General features: G+C 39.2%; 3 protein-coding genes across 16 annotated transcripts in view; 2 read left to right on the top strand and 1 right to left on the bottom strand.

Annotated features, from left to right (window-relative positions):
• The window catches only part of BOLL (boule homolog, RNA binding protein), a 35,456-nt gene extending 17,333 nt beyond the window's left edge, over positions 1-18,123 (top strand). For 4 of the 13 annotated variants that reach the window (XM_083572306.1, XM_083572305.1, XM_083572299.1 and 1 more), the window contains exons 6-11: positions 1,655-1,782; positions 2,682-2,753; positions 3,827-3,874; positions 4,844-4,972; positions 9,393-9,488; positions 14,379-18,123. In XM_083572306.1, the coding sequence (XP_083428432.1) occupies positions 1,655-1,782; positions 2,682-2,753; positions 3,827-3,874; positions 4,844-4,972; positions 9,393-9,488; positions 14,379-14,537 (632 nt within the window). In that variant the 3' untranslated portion in view covers positions 14,538-18,123. Of the gene's footprint in view, positions 1-1,516; positions 1,589-1,626; positions 1,783-2,681; positions 2,754-3,826; positions 3,875-4,843; positions 4,973-8,534; positions 9,489-12,980; positions 13,020-14,378 lie in introns of those variants that run through there. The other 9 variants (XM_083572301.1, XM_083572307.1, XM_083572300.1 and 6 more) reach the window with 5 other exon arrangements.
• The window catches only part of COQ10B (coenzyme Q10B), a 376,006-nt gene that overhangs the window by 242,421 nt on the left and 112,282 nt on the right, over positions 1-21,303 (bottom strand). The gene's annotated exons all lie outside the window — the stretch shown is intronic.
• Positions 14,379-21,303, top strand: part of RFTN2 (raftlin family member 2) — a 54,278-nt gene continuing 47,353 nt past the window's right edge. Inside the window, exons 1-2 of one of the 2 annotated variants that reach the window (XM_083629709.1) lie at positions 14,443-14,569; positions 19,087-19,284. In XM_083629709.1, the coding sequence (XP_083485835.1) occupies positions 14,564-14,569; positions 19,087-19,284 (204 nt within the window). In that variant the 5' untranslated portion in view covers positions 14,443-14,563. Of the gene's footprint in view, positions 14,570-19,086; positions 19,285-21,303 lie in introns of both variants that reach the window. The other variant, XM_083629710.1, reaches the window with a different exon arrangement.

Below are 21,303 nucleotides of genomic sequence, written 5' to 3'. Positions count from 1 at the left end.
CTTCGCTGAAGGGGCACTGCGCAGCTCTCCCTCTCTGCTGAAGCCAGGAGAGTCTTGCTCTCCTGGCTTCAGCAAAAGGAACCCGAAGCCTTTGGAGCGCAGTGCGACTTCCCGCTGCACTCCGAAGGCTTCAGGGACAGCCGCCTGAAGCCTTTGGAGCGCAGCGGGAACTCGCGCTGCGCTCCGAAGGCTTTAGGCGTCTATCCCTGAAGCCTGGAGAGCGAGAGGGGTCGGTGTGCACCGATCCCTCTCGCTCTCCAGGCTTCAGCAAAAGCAACGCGAAGCCTCTGGAGCGCAGAGGGACTGCTCCCTCTGCGCTTTGGAGGCTTTGTGTTGCTATCGCTGAAGCCAAGGAGCCTGCATTCGCTCCATAGGACGCACACACATGTCCCCTTAAATTTTGGAGGGGGGAAAAGTGTGTCCTATAGAGCGAAAAATACGGTATCTATAGTCGAACTCAAGCTCATGATAGTGGAAGGCTTCTGGCCCAGCTGAGGCACATGCCTTCTGATGGTGATACAGAGTTGATTCTTTTCATCACATTAGTCCAGGCATAGGCAAACTCTGGCCCTCCAGATGTTTGGGACTACAACTCCCATGATACCTAGCTAACAGGACCAGTGGTCAGGGATGATGGGAATTGTACTCCCAAACATTTGGAGGGCCGGAGTTTGCCTGTGCCTGCATTAGTCAGTTTCATAGAATGATTCTTACTATTCTTACTATTAAATTGCAGTGAGCTGAAATTTTCTGTCAACACATTTTGCGATTTAGAGGGAAATTCTGATGTTGTGATTTGAGGGGATTAGGATGGGGTGGAAATGCTTCTCTGCTCTGTGTTGATGGGGGACATGTCTGACCCAGAGCCCACAGTCACATTTGTGGAAAGTTCTGTAAGCTTAGAGGTACAGGATCAGAAATGGGACATATTGGAGATTCCCTTTGGTTTGCTTGATCCAACACCATTGATTCCTCTGAGAGGCCCTAGGATTGGATCTCTCAACTACACCAGCCTGGAGCTGGCACAGTTAATCCCTCCAACCAATTATTATAGTTAAGTGAATTGGTTTCTTGCCCCAAAAACTAATGAGTGAGAAATTAAACAAAAGAACTGCCAAGATAAAAAGAAGAAGACCCAAGCATGCACACGTTTCCTACCTTGGCCAGCACAAGCCAGCAGGGCCTTGAAAATGGTGGAAACTTCGGCTTCGCTCCCTCCCACCCACATCCCAGTTAAAATTGCTCTACTCGTAATTGATAAAGTATATTTACAAGCATCATAGCTTGGATCCTAAAAGTGTGTGTGCTGTGTTCTGCTCACAGAATAGGGTTTTTCTGCCTCTCTTCCCATTGCAGTTCTCTGCATCCTTCAAAAAGCCACTTGTTGAGAGTCAGCCCCCAACCCCTCATCGCGTTTGTGTGCTATGGAGAGCTGTAACTGCAACCTAAGAAATTTGCAGAGGTTTAAGAGCTCTCAGTGTGCAAGTAGAAGTGCTTTCTGCTCTCTTGGGTTCAAGTGGTCTGTTGGATCCAAACCCATATGTATTAGATTTTTTTTTTTAAGGATAGAATGCAAAGTACCTGTGAGGTTTTTTTTTAAAGGATAGAATGCAAAGTACCTGTGAGTTTTCAATTTTGTTACTGCTTATTTTAGGATCCAGTATAATGCCAGCAGCTGGAACAATGTACTTGACTACTTCAACTGGATATCCATACACATATCATAATGGTGTAGCTTATTTTCATACTCCCGAAGTTGCTTCTGTTCCACAGCCATGGCCTGTACGTAATTTCTTTTGTTCTGAGACAATGCTGATGTGCCAATAGCTGTTTGGGTTTGTTATTGTTAGATTTTGGAAATTAAAGCTAATCGTCTTCTCTGAATAGCTATCAGCACTAATTTATATAGTATACATTGTTGCCTTTCTAACTGTGCAACCTTGTTTCATACCTCTGTTGTAAGCAACTTTTGTGAAAAGTGCAACTCTGCTGTCCAGTAACAACTAAAAAGTATATTTATTCAAAGGGTGCAGTATATTCCCCTGAATATAAAAAAGGAATTGAGGGAGTCAGCAGGAATAACTATGAAAAAGAATTTGGATGGGCAAGCAAATGGCAAATGCATGCAACACAGAATTGTAGCCATTCTATGGGCCCTTGTAACTTTGAAATAATAATAATCATAGGAATGATCCTAGTCTGATTCTCCATAGGATTTCAAAGAATCATAGAATTGTAGAGTTGGAAGGGACCACAAGGGTCATCTAGTCAACCCTCTGCAGTGCAGGAATCATTTGCCTAATGTAGGGCTTGAACGTACAGCCCTGAGATTACTGGCAGTTTTGTGTATGCAGTATCCCACTCCAAATTCACTTTGTGGTGAGTTTGCGGCGTTCGGGAGCCAATTTATTTGGGAGTCAAGCCGTTCCAGTACCAAGGTACCACTGTACTGTGGTTAACTATGAAAAGTGTATTGAAGGGGAATTTGTTTTGGAGGATAAAGGAGGATAGATAGCAAAAGCCCAAATGGCACTTCTGATCTGTGACTTAATGTAAATGATTTGTTTGTTTGTTTATAATTTAGTGCTTTAGTGTATTGCTTAAAATGTATTTCTTAGTAGCATATTAATAATTCTTTGGACAACTCAGTAAGATTCTAATTGCTGTTCTCTTTTTTAAAGTCACGTTCTATTTCTAGTTCTCCTGTGATGGTAGCTCAGCCTGTTTATCAACAACCTACATATCATTATCAGGTAAAAAAATAAATGATGCTTTTGGCTACTTTATGGCAGCATAGGAGAGGAAATTGTGCTTCATAGTTTAATTGACTTCATAGTTGTTTGTTTGTTTGTTTGTTTGTTTGTTTTACCACTCTAGCCTAAAAAAAAATAAAAATCTTAAGTGGTTTACAGTAATATTTATATTTAACAAAAAAATATTTTCAGAAACCATAAACCATTATGGAAAGATGTATTCTTAATTGAAGCAGGCTCAGTAGTACAGTGGTACCTCAGTTTAAGAACACCCCCGTTTACGAACTATTTGGTTTACAAACTCCGCAAAACCAGAAGTAGTGTCCCAGTTTGTGAACTTTACCTCGGTCTAAGAACGGAAGCCGAACAGTGGAAGGGCACCGCCGGCGGGAGGCCTCGTTACGGAAAGCACGCCTTGGTTTAAGAACAGTTTCGGTTTAAGAACGGACTTCCAGAATGGGTTAAGTTTGTAAACCAAGGTACCGCTGTAGATGGACAGCCAGTGTATATATTTTAACAATGGTGTCAAATGGAATCTTTGAATGTTGAATTGGAAGGGACATGTTCTTGGCCATGTGAACCCATCAGTAGTCTGCCCCCCTGCCCCCCCCATTCTGCACCAGCTGGAGCTTCTGAACCGGGCACAAGGGCACATTGCAGTAATCCAACCTTTAGGTTACCAACTCAAGAACTACTGTGGTTAGATTATCCCTGTCCAGGAGCAGTCCTAGCTGATGAACCAAAGCTGGTAAAAGCCACAGAGGACACTTGGGCCTCTGGTGACATAAATGTATCCAGAAGTACCCACAAGCTAGGCATTTGCTCCTTCAGAGTACAAGGTCAGCCAGAGCAGGTAACTTGCCTATGTCCTGAACATGGGAACCAAAGATAATTAAACTATTATATGTTATTAAAGAAAGAAAGATTGACAATATGTCCACCTTGGCGTATATTGTGTTTAACTCTGCTGTATTGCTGTTAATGTCTTCAGCATATATTTTATTTTACAAACGGTGTAAATGTGGAATTTGGGGTGTTTTTTTTTAGCATACTGTTGTTTTCAATTACCACAGGCTCCTGCACAGTGTCTTCCAGGACAATGGCAGTGGAGTATTCCACAGGTAAATCATATTCAGTCTCCATAATCTGTTTGTTTATTTATAACAATTATATTGCACCCTTCCTCTAAGTAGTGTAAGGCAGTATAAATAGTCCCCTTTCCTCCACTACTATCCTTGGAACAATTATGTAAGATTAGATTAGGGCTGTCAGATAGTAACTGGCCAGAGGTGACTAGTAGCCTTTGTGGCTGGGATTTGTGGTGTGGATTTAAACCTAGTATACCATACTACTCTCTGTGGGTTTGAGGTATACACTTCATGATGCCACGTGATACTGATTGCTCCTGGTGGACATGCAGGTCCAGACTTAATGGAATGAAATGGACTTTTAATTCAGGGGGATACTGCTGGTGGATGGGAGTGGGAGGAGTAATTTTTTGCTGTTTTCATGGGGTTTCAGCCCCTTACCATTCCTGAGAGTGGGGCTCCCTCAGCCCTCTGGGAGCAGTTATTCAGAGAGTGAAAGTGAAGAGGCAAAAGTCTGCCTATAGGAGCATCCCCTGAGTGGAATGCTGCTCAGGGAATATTCCTGCTGGCAGGAGCGAAGTGTGGGTACAAGCCAGTAAATTCACATCCTAGAAGTTTCAAAATTATACAGTTTCAAAATACGGCCTTCAGTAGATTCATTACATTACCTCAGGTATTAGCTGGGACTGTTTTTGGTGCATAGTCCTAATTACTTGCTTGTAGAATTTTGGGAGGAGGGAATGTGATGGAGATGGAAGAGACAAACTCTTTGAGTAAGCTAGAATTCAATTCAAACTGGAAACAAGCTGTCATTCAAATGCATGCACACGTTTTTGAACACATGGGTTTGTAAGTGTCAATGCTAAGAGTACGTTATTCCACTTAAATAATAGTTATCACATTTGCATTGAAATCATATATTACAATTTTTCTTCTTCTTTAGCTTGAATTCTTCTAACAGTTGAGAGTGTCATATGCAAAACAATGTTTTCTCTTTTTTAGTCTCCTGCCTCTCCCACCTCATTCTTTTATCTACATCCTTCTGAAATTACTTACCAGCCCCTGGAGATTGCGCAGGATGGTGGATGTGTCGCTCCTCCTCTTTCCCTGATGGAAGCTGCAGTTCCAGAGGTACTTATACTCAGAAAAAGTATTTGTAGGCTGCATCTGCTCTACCTATTTAATTATTTGTAGATAATTTGATAAGATTGCAATGTATGAAGAAAGAATTTGCTATAATCAAACATTTTAGAAATCTGCGGGGTACCTTTCAATGAGGGCTGTGTGCTAGGGGGCCATTCATAGACTGAGTATTCTCCATTCACATATGAGAGAAAGTAATTAGCAGTACTAATTAATTGAGTATACTACAGTGACACTTACCCCTTCGGTAGTCTCACTGAATGTAGTGATCCCTTTATTTTATCTTACAGAATTTTGAGGGAACAGTTTGGAAATAAAGCCCACTTCTATCAGTATAGCTCTGGTCTTTTATCGGTTCGGTATTGCATAGTCCTGATCTCATATCAATTTTGTAGGGTGCTTCCAGACAAGGGACCTTATATCACAAAAAGGTTATACAGTAAAGGCACTTCTGCATGTCCTCCATGCCAGTGGGTGGAGCTTGTCAGATTGTATCTGCGTTGGGTTTTTTCTGTCTCTCCCCTCAGTCATTCCTCCCTTGTTCTCCCCTACCTTTTCCCATTCTGGGCATGTGAGCAGATATTTCTGTATCTGTGTCCGTTCACCTTAAAAAATAATTATCTGAAAAGTGGTGCAGGAGCAAATGTTGTGCAGCTATGAGTTGAGTTTTTGATAGGTATTTCAATAATCCCCCTTTATTCCTGCTGCCAACATCAGATAATGTTTATCTGAACACACCCCTAGTGTAACCAAATAATAGGCATGTGGTGTAACACAATTTATTTATTTATCTTTCTTTATCTTATTTGTTACTTTATTATATGTACAACAATGGCTACAATAATACTGGTTCTTTACTAATCAGCTAACCCTGCTACACATTCATCACCAATTCACACACCATCTACCAGGCAATCCCAACAACACTCCCACCCAGTCACCACTCATTCTCTCCCACTCTCCATAACGTTTAATTCCTCTAATTTACTTAACATTCACCTTGGGTACTCCATACATACACGTGCTTACAATATTACGTACAAAAGCACCAGTCTCGTAAGGTCTACATTAAATTGCTGTATTAATCTTTTAAAAAAGTCTGATGCATATATTGCAATGTACTCCAGCATAATCCTTCACATGTACTATGTGGAAATCTTGAAAGAAGAGTTCCTCTGAAGTGGGTTAGTGGAAGTAGACACATATACATTGGTTGGATCTAGACACAGCCAGGAAGCGCTTCAATTAAACACATTGCAAACTTTGTACAGTCATACATTGGAAGTCAAATGGAATCCATTCTGGAAGTTCGGCTTCCAAAATATTCAGAAACCAAGGCGTGGCTTCCAATTGGCTACAGGAAGCTCCTGCAGCCAATCGGAAGCCGCGGAACCTGCGTGGGACATTTGGGTTCCAAAGAGCGTTCGCAAACTGGAACACTCACTTCCGGGTTTGCGGCGTTCGGGAGCGAGTTCGACTCGCAAGGTGTTTGACTCCCGAGGTACGACTGTGAGAAATTGCGTTGGCAAAAACGGAACTTCACAGCACCATCTGGTGTCACAGTGTTATAATGCATATAAAACGCTTTTTCTAGCTGAGTCCATTGTTTTGGCTGCTAGAAACAAAATAGCTAACTTACGCTCATGTGAGGAGCCAGTAGAAATAGGGGTGCACTGATAGAGCCACCCACTGAAACATCATCGCACACATGACAAACTGCCCACCCTAAAAATCCAGATGAGCAGTAACCATGGATGGATAATGGGTTATTTTTACTTCTGGGTTTTTGTGTTGAAATCTAGTTTAGATGTAAAAAATATGTGTTGGCATTTTGATGGCAATAACATCATGTGGATGCTGTAAAAAACATGTCATCCACAATCCGTCTGGAAGCAATCTTAGTCTTGCTACTGTGTGACAGAACCCAGTAAACTAGCTTTTTTATTATATGCTATTAAATTCAGTTTGGGTTCTGCAAACATAGGCAGTATATTCCTGGCTGACATTAGAAATCCCTTTCACCACCAATGCTCGTAGAAGCATTTGAAGGATCAAAATAATAATAATAACAACAGTAAAATGTATTATTATTATTTATTAATTAATTATTACTTTCACAACCCAGCTTTACATTTCCTGTGCAGTTATGTGTTCTCTATTATGATGGTCTCATTTATGAGGTGAAGCCCTTAGTCTTGAAACTTGGTTTTAAAAATGTCACATAGAGAGAAATGTACAAATATCCCACTTTCAAATTTTTAAAGTAATCAGGATGTCTTGACTGCAATTTGACATCTAGCAGGACATAAAATTTAACTCATACTGAACAGCAAACCAGCACAGAATGGTCAAACCCACACATGTTAGTATAGCTAAATTTATATAAGTGTATGCATGCATGCACACACACACAATAGTGGCATTCAAGCAGGCATGGAGGCTTCCATCAGTGGAAGACCTTCATGTAGAATCAAGTGGAAGGTTTTCCTGACCATGATTTGAGAAGTCGAGAAGATCCCAGTTAACTTAGGTGTTTGGTAGTTTCATTGTCCCATTCATATTGTTGCATGCCACTCCAATCTCCAAACGGTGTGGGATTCTAGGGTTCCAGGTGCTTACTTGGGCTTCGGTTTCCTCGGAATTAGGGAAGGTGGAAACTGTGGTGTCTTTATGATATATGGTTTATTTACACATATATACAGCCTGAGCCTACAATAGAGGGGCTCACAGCACCAACACTGCAGAACGTATTATTCCCCCAATAGCCACAGCCTTGGATTCAAGCAGAAATCAGACATGGCTCTTACTCAGGCTTCTGTCTGCTTCTGGCTCCTAGCTCACCCCCCTAACTCTGGTTTTTGTCCTTCTAATTGCTAGCCAGGTTGGGGGGGCACCCAGCCAGGTGAAAGGGGATCTACCCATTTACCCTCTGACACAGAGCAACTTCCTTTCTTATATTAACAACCCATACTTAGGGCCATTATGGCCCTTGGCTGGCTAACTCAACAATGGGATATTCCATTTGATTCCAACCCTTTTTGGAGCCAGGAATTAGACGAGACTCAGGCATACAGCCTCTCTTTCCCCTAAACTCTCAACAGTATGAATAGAGATAAATAGGAACCCTGATATCTTAGCAAGTTAAACATATTTTTTAAAATAAAAAATAGAAAAGAGAGTATAAATATAGCTGACCCCATAATTGTTAAGGCATACATGGAGTATGAAGTGCTTCAGGTTTGCTAAGTTAACAAATATTTCAAACAGCTGCTGGACTCCACAGTAACTCTGTTGACTCCGGAGGGTTAAAAATAAATAACTTAACCATTCATTTCTCATCTACTTTCTGTAGAGTTAAAATGGGAGACACATAATCTGCAAAGAACCATGAGTGCCAGTAGGCATAGAAGGGGCATAGGCAATCTTTAGTCAAGATATGTTAGCTCAATAAGTACCTGAGAACAAGCTAAATTGGGGGCGGGGGGCACTGTACAGTAGGGATGGAAGGATCTGTCAATTTCAGTTCTCATTTTTCTAATCTTCATTTCAGTTCTCCACGTTTCTGCAGCAATTTGAGAAAATCCTCAAGAAAATTCTTCAGCATTTAATTTCTCCTAATAAACATACTTTGTATACATGTTTGACTAATATACACATTTTGCAAGCAATTTTTCTAATATAATGCATTTTAATCTGTTGTTTTCACTAATCTATAATTTTATGCACACTTTTCCCTAATATATGCATTTTTTATAAACGTTGAGAGAACTGCATCGCAAAATGTGGATAGGTGTGACTTTCTTAGGGTGGCTGGGTTTTGGTTCTTACATTGTTTCGGAAAGTGCAAATTGGATTGATTCGTTTTTAATGCAAAAGCAATCAAATTTCTTCCCAGCCCGTTGTGCAGTAGATGGGCCAAAATTCTATAGATATACTTTGGTTTGCAAGTTATAAAGTTGTCAATATAAGATTTCCCCCTTGCATCATACATTATATACATTTAGCACTGCCAGTTCTGCATTATTACATGCTTCCACTAATTATTTAAATATACTGTGGATCTCTTCCAGTCATTTTGAACCTTCCTGGCCCCAAATCAGGTAAAAAGGTGTCTGTAATAGCCCTAACATCTAACCTACAACAAGCAGAAGTCAGAATCAGGTCTGCACCTTTACATCTATTCTGACAAAAACAAAACAAAATACCTGGAAATTTGCAGGTAAACAATTAGCCCAAGGTCAGTTGGGTTCTTGGATAACTAATATAACATTAAAAAGCAGTTCTGAAATGATGGAATGAAAATTGCTTTCTGTGCACATTTTTCCTGTTTATGCTATTTTTAATATATACTTGTTTTGTAAATATATTTGTTTGTAAATATGTTTTTCAATATTCATTTGTTTACCAGCCATATTCTGATCATGGAGTTCAAGCATATCACCAAGTTTATGCTCAAAGTGCCATAGCCATGTCAGCCCCTGTGATGCAGCCTGAGTCTGTTAAAGTAAGGTCTATAACCTTCTTTTTCTTTGGGGGCGTGTTTTAGCTGATGGGGACACAATTCAAGTTGGATTGGGAGGTGATAGTGTGAGAAAGGCATAAAATACCCTTTCCCTTGCAAAAGTATAGGCATACTTAGTTTTAATTTTTTTTTATTGTAAATCACATTGATCTTTAGGAAAGGTGAGGCAAAATAGATTAAATAATTAACAAAAAAATGAAAATCCTTCGCCCCTTGATGTTGTTCTTTTTCTGACTTTACACTTGAAATTCTTTGAAACATTAGATGTTTGAGTAGATACTTAGTATATGGCATAGTCACAAAAATATTTCCAGTAGAGGGTGCTACAGTACTAAATGACATCACCAACGAAATTCAGTAGGAGCTAATCAGTAACAAGCTATGAAAAATGATAATCATAGAAATGTTTCAATGAATTACAAATACTATTTTCCTTTTCTATATTTTATTTTATTTTTCAAAAAATTAATTATCTGACATTGTTGCTAATTGTGTGAATGGTGACATTAGCAGTAGCAGCCGGTGAGGTGGGATGAAAGCAGTCCTCAGCTGGGAGTGGGGGGGCGGGTGTCCTCATGGCCATCAACAGCTGCCTCTGCTGTAACTTTGTGGTGTCTTGCCAATAAGGGCAGAGGGTGCCTGTACTCTCCACTGCCTTCTATTGCTTTGAGTGAATATTTGGTGTGTAGTTAAGCCTGGCAGAAACTATTAAAAGACATTAGTCTACTGCAGAAGAAAGAGTTGCTCTTCCTTTGTTGTTTTAGTTAGATTTGTAAAATCATTTTGTAAAAGTTATATCACGGTGTCTTATTTTTTTTCACTTCCCTATTTATGTTGCAGTATATACTCTTAGCAAGGTGTAAAGGAATTTGTCCTTCAAAATCAGTTCAAATTTAGCTAATTAGCTATACACATACTTGCTTTGGGCTAGACTCATTATAGGCAGAAATAGGGCTAACAATTTCAATGCAGTTGTTTTTTTTAACTTCCTGAAATAATGCTACACACTGCTCTGCTTACTTACACTATTGTACTATACAGTACAATTGCATCATGCACAGAGGTTATGTTCTGGGGATGGCACTTAAACCCCAACCCCAACCCCCCTCATGACCATCTTTACCTTTAAGCAATTTGCAGGGCCGTCCAAGTTCTCAGAAGAGCCTCCCAAAGCTCTGTTAGCAAGCCCGAGAGCTTAAAAGCTCTTTCCATGCCAGGAAAAACCAGGGCAGAACAAGGTTTTAAGCTCTCCATTTTGCGTGCAGTTAATTTGTGGTATTTCAACCAGCCAGCTTTCAACCACATAAGGTTGAAATCATGCAAGACACCATTGAACTGTAGTTCTTTTTTCCTTTATTTCAGGCTTAAAGAATACTAGCTGTAGTTAGCTGCATTTAGAGCTTGGGTTCTTTTCCTCTCCTTTGACCTTAATGGGCTACATAATCTTCTGAGACTTGAAAAAGGAGTAAGAACCCTAGCCAGACATGCAGTTGGGTCTGTAATTATGTTTCTGCTTTCCTCCTTCTGTGGAGTATGTCTTCCAGTGCAGAATCATGCATCTACCATACTTGAGAAACTTGCATGTTTTTATTAATATAGCTGTCTACATGTACAGCTCTGAGTATGGAAAAGTTCTGAAGCTTGGCTGACCAGTGCTGTAGCAGATGGTTTACAGGGTGTGCATAGAATCATAGACTTGGAAGGGACCCTGAGGGTCATCTAGTCCAACCCCCTGCAATGCAGGAACGTATCTTCCTGCTTAGATTTTTGTGTTTTGCTGCTGCTGCTGTGGCAACAGGAAATTTTGTTTTGTGGCTGCTAAGCAGATTCTTTTTCCTTTTCACTAGTTAGAATTCATTAATAAAGCAAGCTATTGGGTAGTTTTGTTCCCTCATATATTTTCATTTGGGAATCCTGTAGACCTCTGAAAATTGGGGAGGCATGATGTGCCCAACTCAGTATTAATCACAGCTGAAGAGGCATACTCAGAGCAACATCGTGCATCAGCCCTTGGTACTGAGCTGATTTCTAGAGATGAGGAAAAAACATAGAGAAGGAAATGGCTAGAAAGCAGTCTACATAGACCACAACTTGCTAGACTAGCTGTGCAATAGGCCATCCACAGCTGAGAAAATGGCACACCCATTGAGTTTTCAAAGTCAGATTTTCTGAGTTCTGAATGAGAGGCAGGTGTTTTAGTTTTAACATTGTGCATATTCCCTGGAAAAGTGAGTGGAGAAAATGTGGCAGTTCCACAGTAAATGCAAAGTGTGGAAGCAGCCCAAGTGACAATCTGTCAAGGAACTGAGAGGACAGAAATTCTCTACACCATGAAAACTGCATGTCTGAAAGATGACTAAGCTAGAACCCTACTATCTGATATCCAGTATTCAATATGTTGAGCGCTTTAGTGCCTTCCCTTTTATGCCCACCTGGGGAACTCAGGTATATGGTATCCAATCTGGGCTGCATGTTCATGTGTTTTCAGCCATTTTAAAGAATGGAGTGCCTTGACTCCTGAATGCATAGCATCACAAGCCAGTAATTTCTTTTAAATAAGATTAAGCCTAACATTTGTTATCTAGGGATGTGCCTTTTTAAACAACAAATATGCAACTAACCAGGACCTATTATTTCAACTTAAATTTGTTATAAAGCTAATGAACATGCCCACCAATATCTTCTAAATGTCCTACAGCTCACATACCATTGCCACCCAAATTCGCCAGAAATCCATCCATCCCTGGTTGTATCCTGACAGGTTATAATTATTTGGCTTCAAATAAATTCAGCATTGTGTTTGGACCCACCAAAGAGATGGCTACCAAAAGCAAACTTCTCCAATGAAGAATCTCCAATATTATAGAATGGAGTTGCTACATCTGGGCATTTCAGTAAGAATGGGGGTCCAGTGGGCTGTTTTCATGGAGCTGGATACCATGTCCCTAAATCTTGACACCCCACTGCTAGCCCTAGTATGTCACGAGTGCTTCCTTGCCTTCCATGTTCACAGAGACACCTGGAACTGGGAATAGGCAGCAGCATAATGTAAGAGAGACAGACAGGAGTTTATGCCTTAATCTAAACCAGGGAACCTTTGGCCTTCTAGATGCTATAGGCTCAGACATGTTGGCTTCTGTCTCTTGTTTTATCTGCAGTTATTTGCTCAAACAACAGTTTTCTGTGACTTACCTTGGAGTAGATTACAAGATGGATTTAGAAAATCCGCCCCCTCCCCAGTTTTCAACATGAATCACAGTATATATAGCTCAATTGGGGTGAGGAATCTCCAGCCTCCCAGTTGGGCCTCTAGGTCTAAAACAAATGGGGAAACCTTGAAATAAACAGGATAAGCTTCACATGCTCACTTAGGAATGTAAAGTGAACAAAGTAAACACTAACGAATATTCAGATAGCAATTGATCATACTGTTTCTGTCTAATAACTAACAAGGTGGAGTTAATTTATTCTCAGGGTTTGGAGATGCTGATGCAGTACTTCTAGGAGTGATAGGTATGCTACAGTATTTTCAATACCAGTTCATCAACCTGGGTATTGTTCATCAACCTGTATTTTTTCCCACCCAGTTATGGGCAATTCTAAAAGACTTGGGTAATCTCTTTCCCTTAGATTAGAATAAGACACATTCCTTTGAAACCTCAGCCTTGTTCAGATAGTTCCAGGCTGATGAATCTTCCTTGTGACCTCTGTGATTACTTCCAGATAAGTACTTGGGACAGAGGAGAGATATATATTTTCTAATAAAAATTGTAACCCATTTCCCCCCCCCCCCAAGAAGAGTTGTCCAAAGTGGCTAACAACAAATATAAAAATAAGCGACAGACAATGCAACTGATTTAATAAAGTGTCTCATAAGATTTAGCAATGGTTGGGATTTTAGGAGCGTTGTCTTTCTACACAATGCACACACATTGCAATAATCCTTTCTAGGAGCAATGAACATGAGTGACCATGGCTGGGTCTGGCTGCCCAAAGAACAGGAAATCAGAAATTAGTCATGCTTTGATGCCATAAAAAACAGTGGGAATTAAGTTAGACGTTACTACCTTAAGTCTCATTAGTTCCAGTGTGGCTAAAATAGGACTAGTTTCCTCTGGAATACGTGAATTAACCCAGATAGTACTGGGACTACCTTGACTGAATAGAGAGCTGGCATCCCGCAAGTACGTCATTACTGAAGCTACCTGAGAGCCTAGGAATTTCATGGTTGTAAAAAGAGAGAGAGAAAGAGGTGATTTCAACCTCTTTCAGAAGCTGCTGTTCATGAACCTGATTTATAGGAGACTGTTCTTGGCACAAGACTAATCGAGAAGAACGATGTAGTACGTAACATGCTGAAAATCAAGTGTAGGGATTTGCATACATGTACTAATTATTTGTGGATAAATAGAAAATTTTGCATAATTGACACTTGGCAATTCACATTTAACCAGAGTGATCACCTAGGACTGATGGGTTTGCTGATCAATCAGAGAATTCTTTGAAATTATTTTCCCTCAGGAAATTGAAAACAATCAAGAGCAAATTTGCTTTATTATGGTATAACTCCATAATCTTCAACAATTCCATGGGAAAACTAACATGCCAGAGTTTCTTTTAGTGCTTTTTTAAGTCGGGTGGGAAATAGTTTTATATAGTCTTGTTGTTGCTGTTACTGTTTTAATGAAATAGATTTGTGTACCACTCTTTATCCAAAGATCCCAGTTTAGTTCACATGTGGTCATTTTGTGTTGTAAATTAATTCCTTGCTTTGCAGACTTTGTTTATATATTTAGCAGAACTGTCATATACCTGCTTAAAATGTATTGTAATAAACTGCTATTTTGAAATGTAGTTTTTTCCTCTTTATAGGAAGCCAGGATACATTCTGTAAGAAGAAATTTTTCTCATCCTTCTTCTATGAGTTTAAAGCCTCGTTACGCACGAAGTCCTCACTTTCATCCTAGAAAAGATTACAGATCAGATGACACAGTGCTCACTGCTCCTTCCTCTACAGACACTGTTAAATAGCACCATAGTTATACTTTATAGCTAATATGAAGGTGTGTAATTTTGTAGCTCCTAATGTATATTGAATACTGCTAAGTCAAAATGTCCTTGCTTTTTGTAAGGTGTTTAAAGACCTTGCACTTGTAAACATAAATTGCAGGATAAAATCATGGTTACCTTTATCAATTGGTATTCTTATATGGTGACAGACTTGTAATTGAGAAATATGCAGGCTATACATGTGCTGTTTATTATGCCATTTAAAACTAGCGTATTTGTGCTGCAAACCAAACTTAAAATTCATTTTCATCTGATAGGTTACAAGAATGACTAAGTACAATATTAAAAAACGTTTTTGCTTGATGGAAAACGCATGCTATGCTGGAATCCGAGTATTTTATTTAACATTTGTATTTAAGCATATTTTTGGTGGTTTTTTTTAATAATTTGGTGCAAATACTGTTTTACATATTGCAACTGAAATAAAATCAATATTTTTTTTTAGTTTATAAAAATTAAAAGTAGTTCCATCTGCTTATGTCCGCATATTTTTTTCTGATTTTTGTGACTGATACTTTTCTGAAGGATATAAAATACTACACACATTTTTGATACTATTTTGGATGTGCAAAAATACAAGCTTTGCATTAATAACATAATCTATTACAGTATTTGAAAACTTTCATTAAGCCTTTGTCTTCTCCCTGTGCAGGATCAAAATGAATCACTGCCTGTATCATGTCCTGAGGAGGAATACAATTATCCTCTTCGCTACAAGGATTTGAATTGTTTATTCCCTGCTTTTGTTTTACAAGCTTTTTGCTGTAGTCTTTCAATTTATACTTATTCTGGCATAATAAATATGCCTGCTGTATTCAATTAGAATTGAAGCCTTTTTATCAAAGGTGAAGTCCAATTGTTTTATTTTTTTAAAAAAGTCAGGTAAGGATTTCATAGAGTCAGTAATACAACGTCAGCAAGGTAGCATTTAAATAAATCTTTTAAGAACTACTGATACTGTCTTAACAGCGAACTGGAAATAAACAAACATTTAAATACAACCTTATTACCTGCTTTTCCCACAGTGTACCTACCATTACACGTGGTTGGAGTTAGGATAAATTCAGACTTTTACTAAAAATTTATTTTTCTAGTAACATGTTCACTCTTGAGTCTTTAAATAGTTTTGCACCTTTATAGAACGTAAAAAGATCATATGCAAAAATAATTTATACCTTTTGTAAAAATGTTTGTGATAACCCAGCAACTATCAGGTTTAAGTAGTTTTTATGTCAAGTATAAAGAACTTAAATGGTTGGGGGTTATCTGTTTAATGTTACTGTTTTTATATTTGCAGAGGTTTTAAAATATATCTGTATAAATGTGTTCACATCTATTGAAACTGCTTTATAACTGTGAAAGGATTTGCTCAGTTGTATATATCCTTGTAAACAATATAAAAGTAGCCAAGAAAAGGCCATGTGTTCTGTTACTATGGCATTATTTCTAAGTATATCATGAAACTATTGTATATAGCTTATTTCATCCAAGCAATCAGGATCAGTTTTGAATCTTTTGCTTGGGTTCCCATTTTTACTTCGTGTATTAGACTAAAAAAAGCATAATTTTCTGAAAATATTTCAAAATTGAGATGTCCAAAGAATGTCTGGCATTTAGAACTGCAATTTAGAAAACAATGTCATTCATACTTGAAATCCTTTGTTCTTACTGCTTGCGTTACGGAGTTATTGATATTTATATCAGGTTAAATAATACCCAAGACTTTCCATTTTAGTTAATTCATTTAAGAGAGCAATATAAACATCAGGCTTAGATTTTTTTATCCCTGTTTGGCGAAGAGTAACTCAATACACACAAGTATAGTAATATAAAGAAATGTCTAATGCATAAACAGGTCTCTCCCTCATACCTAATTCTAAGGGGTTATAACAGAAGTAAGAAAGCTGTCTTCTACCCTTTGTATCTGAGGGCTGTTATCAATCCTTTTGAAATGCATGGATTTTTTTTAAATTCAACATTACATTATAGAATTTGGGCTAATACCTGGTCAACCATATTATCTTGAAGGCTAGTTGAATCTAATCTATTCCTTCCCCCGTATTATGTTTCTCCATAGAAAAAAATAACTCCTGAGTCTAGTGTACTTATTAATTCACCTCATTTATATATTGAGGGTTAGCAAGCAAACATTAACAACACCACTCTGTGTTACAATCCTGATTTTAAAACTTTTATTTGGGATACATGAGGGAATCATATTTGCCATAGATTTAGAGATTGAATGAATTATTTAAGTAATGTTTACGATCATAACTCCAAACGTATTTTAAGAAATAAGTGAAGAACTACCATAATGTTAATTAAAACAGGACTTTTCCTATGACTGTTTTGAAATGTTCGAAAAATGTGAACACCAGATTGTTATTTGTGCTAGTGAACTGGGGAAAATTCACTTTAATCATCACATTGTCATTTGACATATCACTTTGCTATTTCTTTATGCTTTTTAACATACTCTATAATCCATGTAACAAAATAAACTACTCAACAAACTGCATTCTACTAATAAGATAGACAAAAGTAACAGAACACATGGCTTTGCATACAGACTTTCTACCTGTATTTTAGTATAGTTTTACAATGTAAGTTTATTGTAATATGTGTTAGTGTAAATGTTAGGGTAAAATGGTAGTTTTGGGACGCTCATACTGCACCAGCTTTTTAAGAAATGTAAATGTCACAAGCAAGATATTTGAAGAGATACGTATACAAATATACTAAGACACTAGATTTTTTAAATACACAGTAATTCCATATTACTGTGGAGCTCTGATTTTGAACAATGCTACAAAGTATAGCAGAAGAGTATTATTTTGTTTTGGGCTTCATTATTGGACAGTGTCGATCAGAGCTTTTGGTGTGATAACAAAACATAGCTGTAAAATGGCACTTGAAAGCAGGATGTATCGTGGGGTATTCTTTAACATATTTTCAAAGGAATATAAGAGTTTACTTTTGCCATGGTAATAAGGAGTAGTTCATAAAAATGCTGATCATAAGTAGAATGTTTTTGCATTGTCATACAATTCTAGCTAAATTAACAGGGTACCAACATGGCTCCTTATGCATTTACTATAGTTCCTGCAACCTTAAGTAAGTTAAGATAAATGTACAGAAAGATGTTTTATCAATAATTTTATAGTACTTCAAAGTTTTACAGATTTGTTCTCTACTCATTTTTTGTTTCAACTATGGGTATAATCCAGTTACACTGCAGGATTCTGTTAGGCTCAGTAGAGCCTTGATTTACACAAATCCCAAACAAGCATGAGGCAAGGAAGCAGCGTTGTAGGCCTATGTATGGACTTTCCATTCAACCTAATGCCTTTTGCACAACCTCTATACACACAATGGAGAAAGCATGTCTCTATGAACTATTTGTGCAGGGCTGCTAGGCCCACACTGGACTGGATTCTGCCATGAATGTATGATATACAGTAACAATATTGGTTCCTGTAGCTTGTACCATTTTTAAGAAGCCAATGGCTTTGTAACAAAAGTTTCATCTAAATAAAGTATTCTTTATCTACTATTGGTAATGCAGATTTATTTTTTAGAAAATAATAGAGACAGCAAAATAAAAGCAAGTTAGGGGGGTTTCATATAACACCTTATCATCAAGAAACATAATCCTGGATAGAACTATTTTGAAGGTGTCAGGTCATGGAATAGTTTAGATCTTAATTATTCCAATTCAGGGGTATCCTAGAGGGAGGACAAGGAGGGGGGTCATTGCTCCCCTTCTGGTGTTTCAGACCACATGGCCACATTAACTCTACCTGTGTATTGAGCAGCTATTGTTATAAACAATAAACTGGGCAATGTGTTGCTGTTTGATCTTAGTTGCTGCTGCTGCAGTAATAGGATGTAAAACGAAATTAACCACAAAACATAGATCCTTAAAATACCGCCGCCCCCCGCCCCCGCCCCCCCCCCGTTTAATCTTGAACAGAATTTCCAAGAGTAAGCCTTTAAACCTAGCTGAGAAACTCCTCTTCTCAAATAATTTTGCCCCTTTCCATGTGAAATGGCTCGCAGCTCCGCTTGTATTCTATGGACAAAATTAATTGAATGCAGTATAAGACCAGGTGCCCCTCACCAGCTCCAGTTGTGCTATTGGATGCATGCCTTTAATTTGTTTCTGACCCAGCTACGTGAGAAGTTGAGGCAGCTGTGCACAGGAGGTCCTGGGTCCCCAGCGATACATAGGAAAGGTGCTCAGCCTACAAGAATCCTCATCCGGTGTACCCAGTGACTCTAGTAGTTATCCTGACTCCAAAGAGCCTTCCACTAGCAAGTGAGGTGTTGTAGGCAAGGTGCAATAATGGCAAAATGCAATATCTAGACAGCATTTTGGCTCCTCGGGTACAACGGAAGAACTGGCTTTATATTTGAGGGCAGTTGGTTCATCAACAAACATATGGGACATTTTGAATTGTTTTAAATATGGTTTTTAATGCTGTAACCCACCCATCTGTTGTATGTGCAGCCTTTGAAACCTTCAGCACGTTCCTTGAGAGGGCAGTGGGACACCCAACAGGTCACCCACTGCCTGGACATTTTTTGTTTGTTTGCGGGAGCTGGTGAATCCAGGGGCTGCCAGGACCTGCTAGCGGCCTTCAAGTGGCTATATGACGACTTAAGAGGTAGGTCCTCGCTGCCCACAAAAAAGCTTAAGGGTCTTCAGGTAAGCTCATTTATTTGGGCCTCTGGGTAGACTCTGGTAGCTTCCTCAATCCCTTCCACTCCTGTTTGCCATGGTGGCGTTTAATGCTGTACATCTCCCATGGGTGCTTCCCAGCCGACTGGCAGCAAGAAACATCCCAGCAGCAAGGGCTGATGGAATGCAGACCAGATCTTTGCCCTCCTGCCATGCCAACCCTGCTTATCTGCTGTAAAACCAAAATTAAGTGGCCTGTTTCAGCCCACAAATGCCTATTCATTGTGCTTATTTCCACTGCTCCAATGAGCCTGGTACAGAATGATAAACTGCTGGAGCAACATGAGATCTTTAAAATCTCAATTTGACATGAAGACCAGGAACTAAAAATAACCCCTGCATGACTAAGCATTTTTGTTGTTGTTTAGTCGTGTCCGACTCTTCGTGACTCCATGGACCAGAGCACACCAGGCACTCCTGTCTTCCACTGCCTCCCGCAGTTTGGTCAAACTCATGTTAGTAGATTCGAGAACACGGTCCAACCATCTTGTCCTCCGTCATCCCCTTCTCCTTGTGCCCTCAATCTTTCCCAACATTGGGGTCTTTTCCAGGGAGTCTTCTCTTCTCATGAGGTGGCCAAAGTATTGGAGCCTCAGCTTCAGGATCTGTCCTTCCAGGGAGCACTCAGGGCTGATTTCCTTCAGAATGGATAGGTTTGATCTTCTTGCAGTCCATGGGACTCTCAAGAATCTCCTCCAGCACCATAATTCAAAAGCATCAATTCTTCGGCGATCAGCCTTCTTTAGGCTCCAGCTCTTACTTCCACACATCACTACTGGGAAAACCATAGCTTAAACTACATGGACCTTTGTCAGCAAGGTGATGTCTGCTTTTTAAGATGCTGTCCAGGTTTGTCATTGCTTTTCTCCCAAGAAGCAGGCATCTTTTAATTTCGTGACTGCTGTCACCATCTGCAGTGATCATGGAGCCCAAGAAAGTAAACTCTCACTGCCTCCATTTCTTCCCCTTCTATTTGCCAGGAGGTGATGGGACCAGTGGCCATGATCTTCGTTTTTTTGATGTTGAGCTTCTATGGGAAATTTGGGCTGTTTTGTCTTATACAGCTGCCCCCAGTGCCTTTCTCTATCTCTGCAAGTCTAAAGAGAGAGATAAAAAATTCAAAACAGTGTTAACTAATATGAATAATTTAATAATAATTTTATTATTTATACCTATAACTATAAATGTGTTGTCTTACTCTCAAGGAAACTTAAATAAGCTGTATAAAGAAATCATTCATAGATGGGTCAAAGTTGAAGCAGTACATTTACTTGTAAGCGCTGGAATCATATAATCAGAATTGTAGAGTTGGAAGGGACCTTGAGGGTCATCTAGTCCAACCCCCTGCAATGCCGAAATCTCTAATGCTAGCTGCCAACTTGCAGGGGGCTTAAGACGCCTTTGAACAATGCAGTTGATAAGATTGTGGCTTAGCTAGGCTGCATGCCCTGAAGAAATTAAAATAAATACAGTGGTACCTCGGGTTAAGTACTTAATTCGTTCCAGAGGTCCGTTCTTAACCTGACACTGTTCTTAACCTGAAGCACCACTTTAGCTAATGGAGCCTCCTGCTACTGCCGCGCCGCCGCCGCACGATTTCTGTTCTCATCCTGAAGCAAAGTTCTTAACCCAAGGTATTATTTCCGGGGTAGCAGAGTCTGTAACCTGAAGTGTATGTAACCTGAAGCGTATGTAACCCGAGGTACCACTGTATAAGCAACTAGTTGAAAATCTACTCCTTTGCTCTTTGCTTGCAAAAAGCCCCTAAAACAGAAGCTTTAAGAATTAACTGTTAGCTTAACAGAAAGATTGCCATAGAGCTCTTTCTTGTATAACATTAATCAAATCCCTCCTCTGGGTTTGCTATGATGTACATTTCATACTTTTTCTAAATGGGACCTATCAAAACCAAAGAAGGTGCTTTTTAAATATTTTTTAACTTACTAAGTCAATTACTCCAAATACAATTTGTACTGCTCTCTAGCC

The sequence above is a fragment of the Podarcis filfolensis genome (genome assembly GCF_964270895.1).
Source record: "Podarcis filfolensis genome assembly, chromosome: 1".
Taxonomy (NCBI): Eukaryota; Metazoa; Chordata; class Lepidosauria; order Squamata; family Lacertidae; genus Podarcis; species Podarcis filfolensis.
The sequence above is the reverse complement of the archived record's forward strand: the minus strand, read 5'-3'. Positions and strand labels throughout refer to the sequence as shown.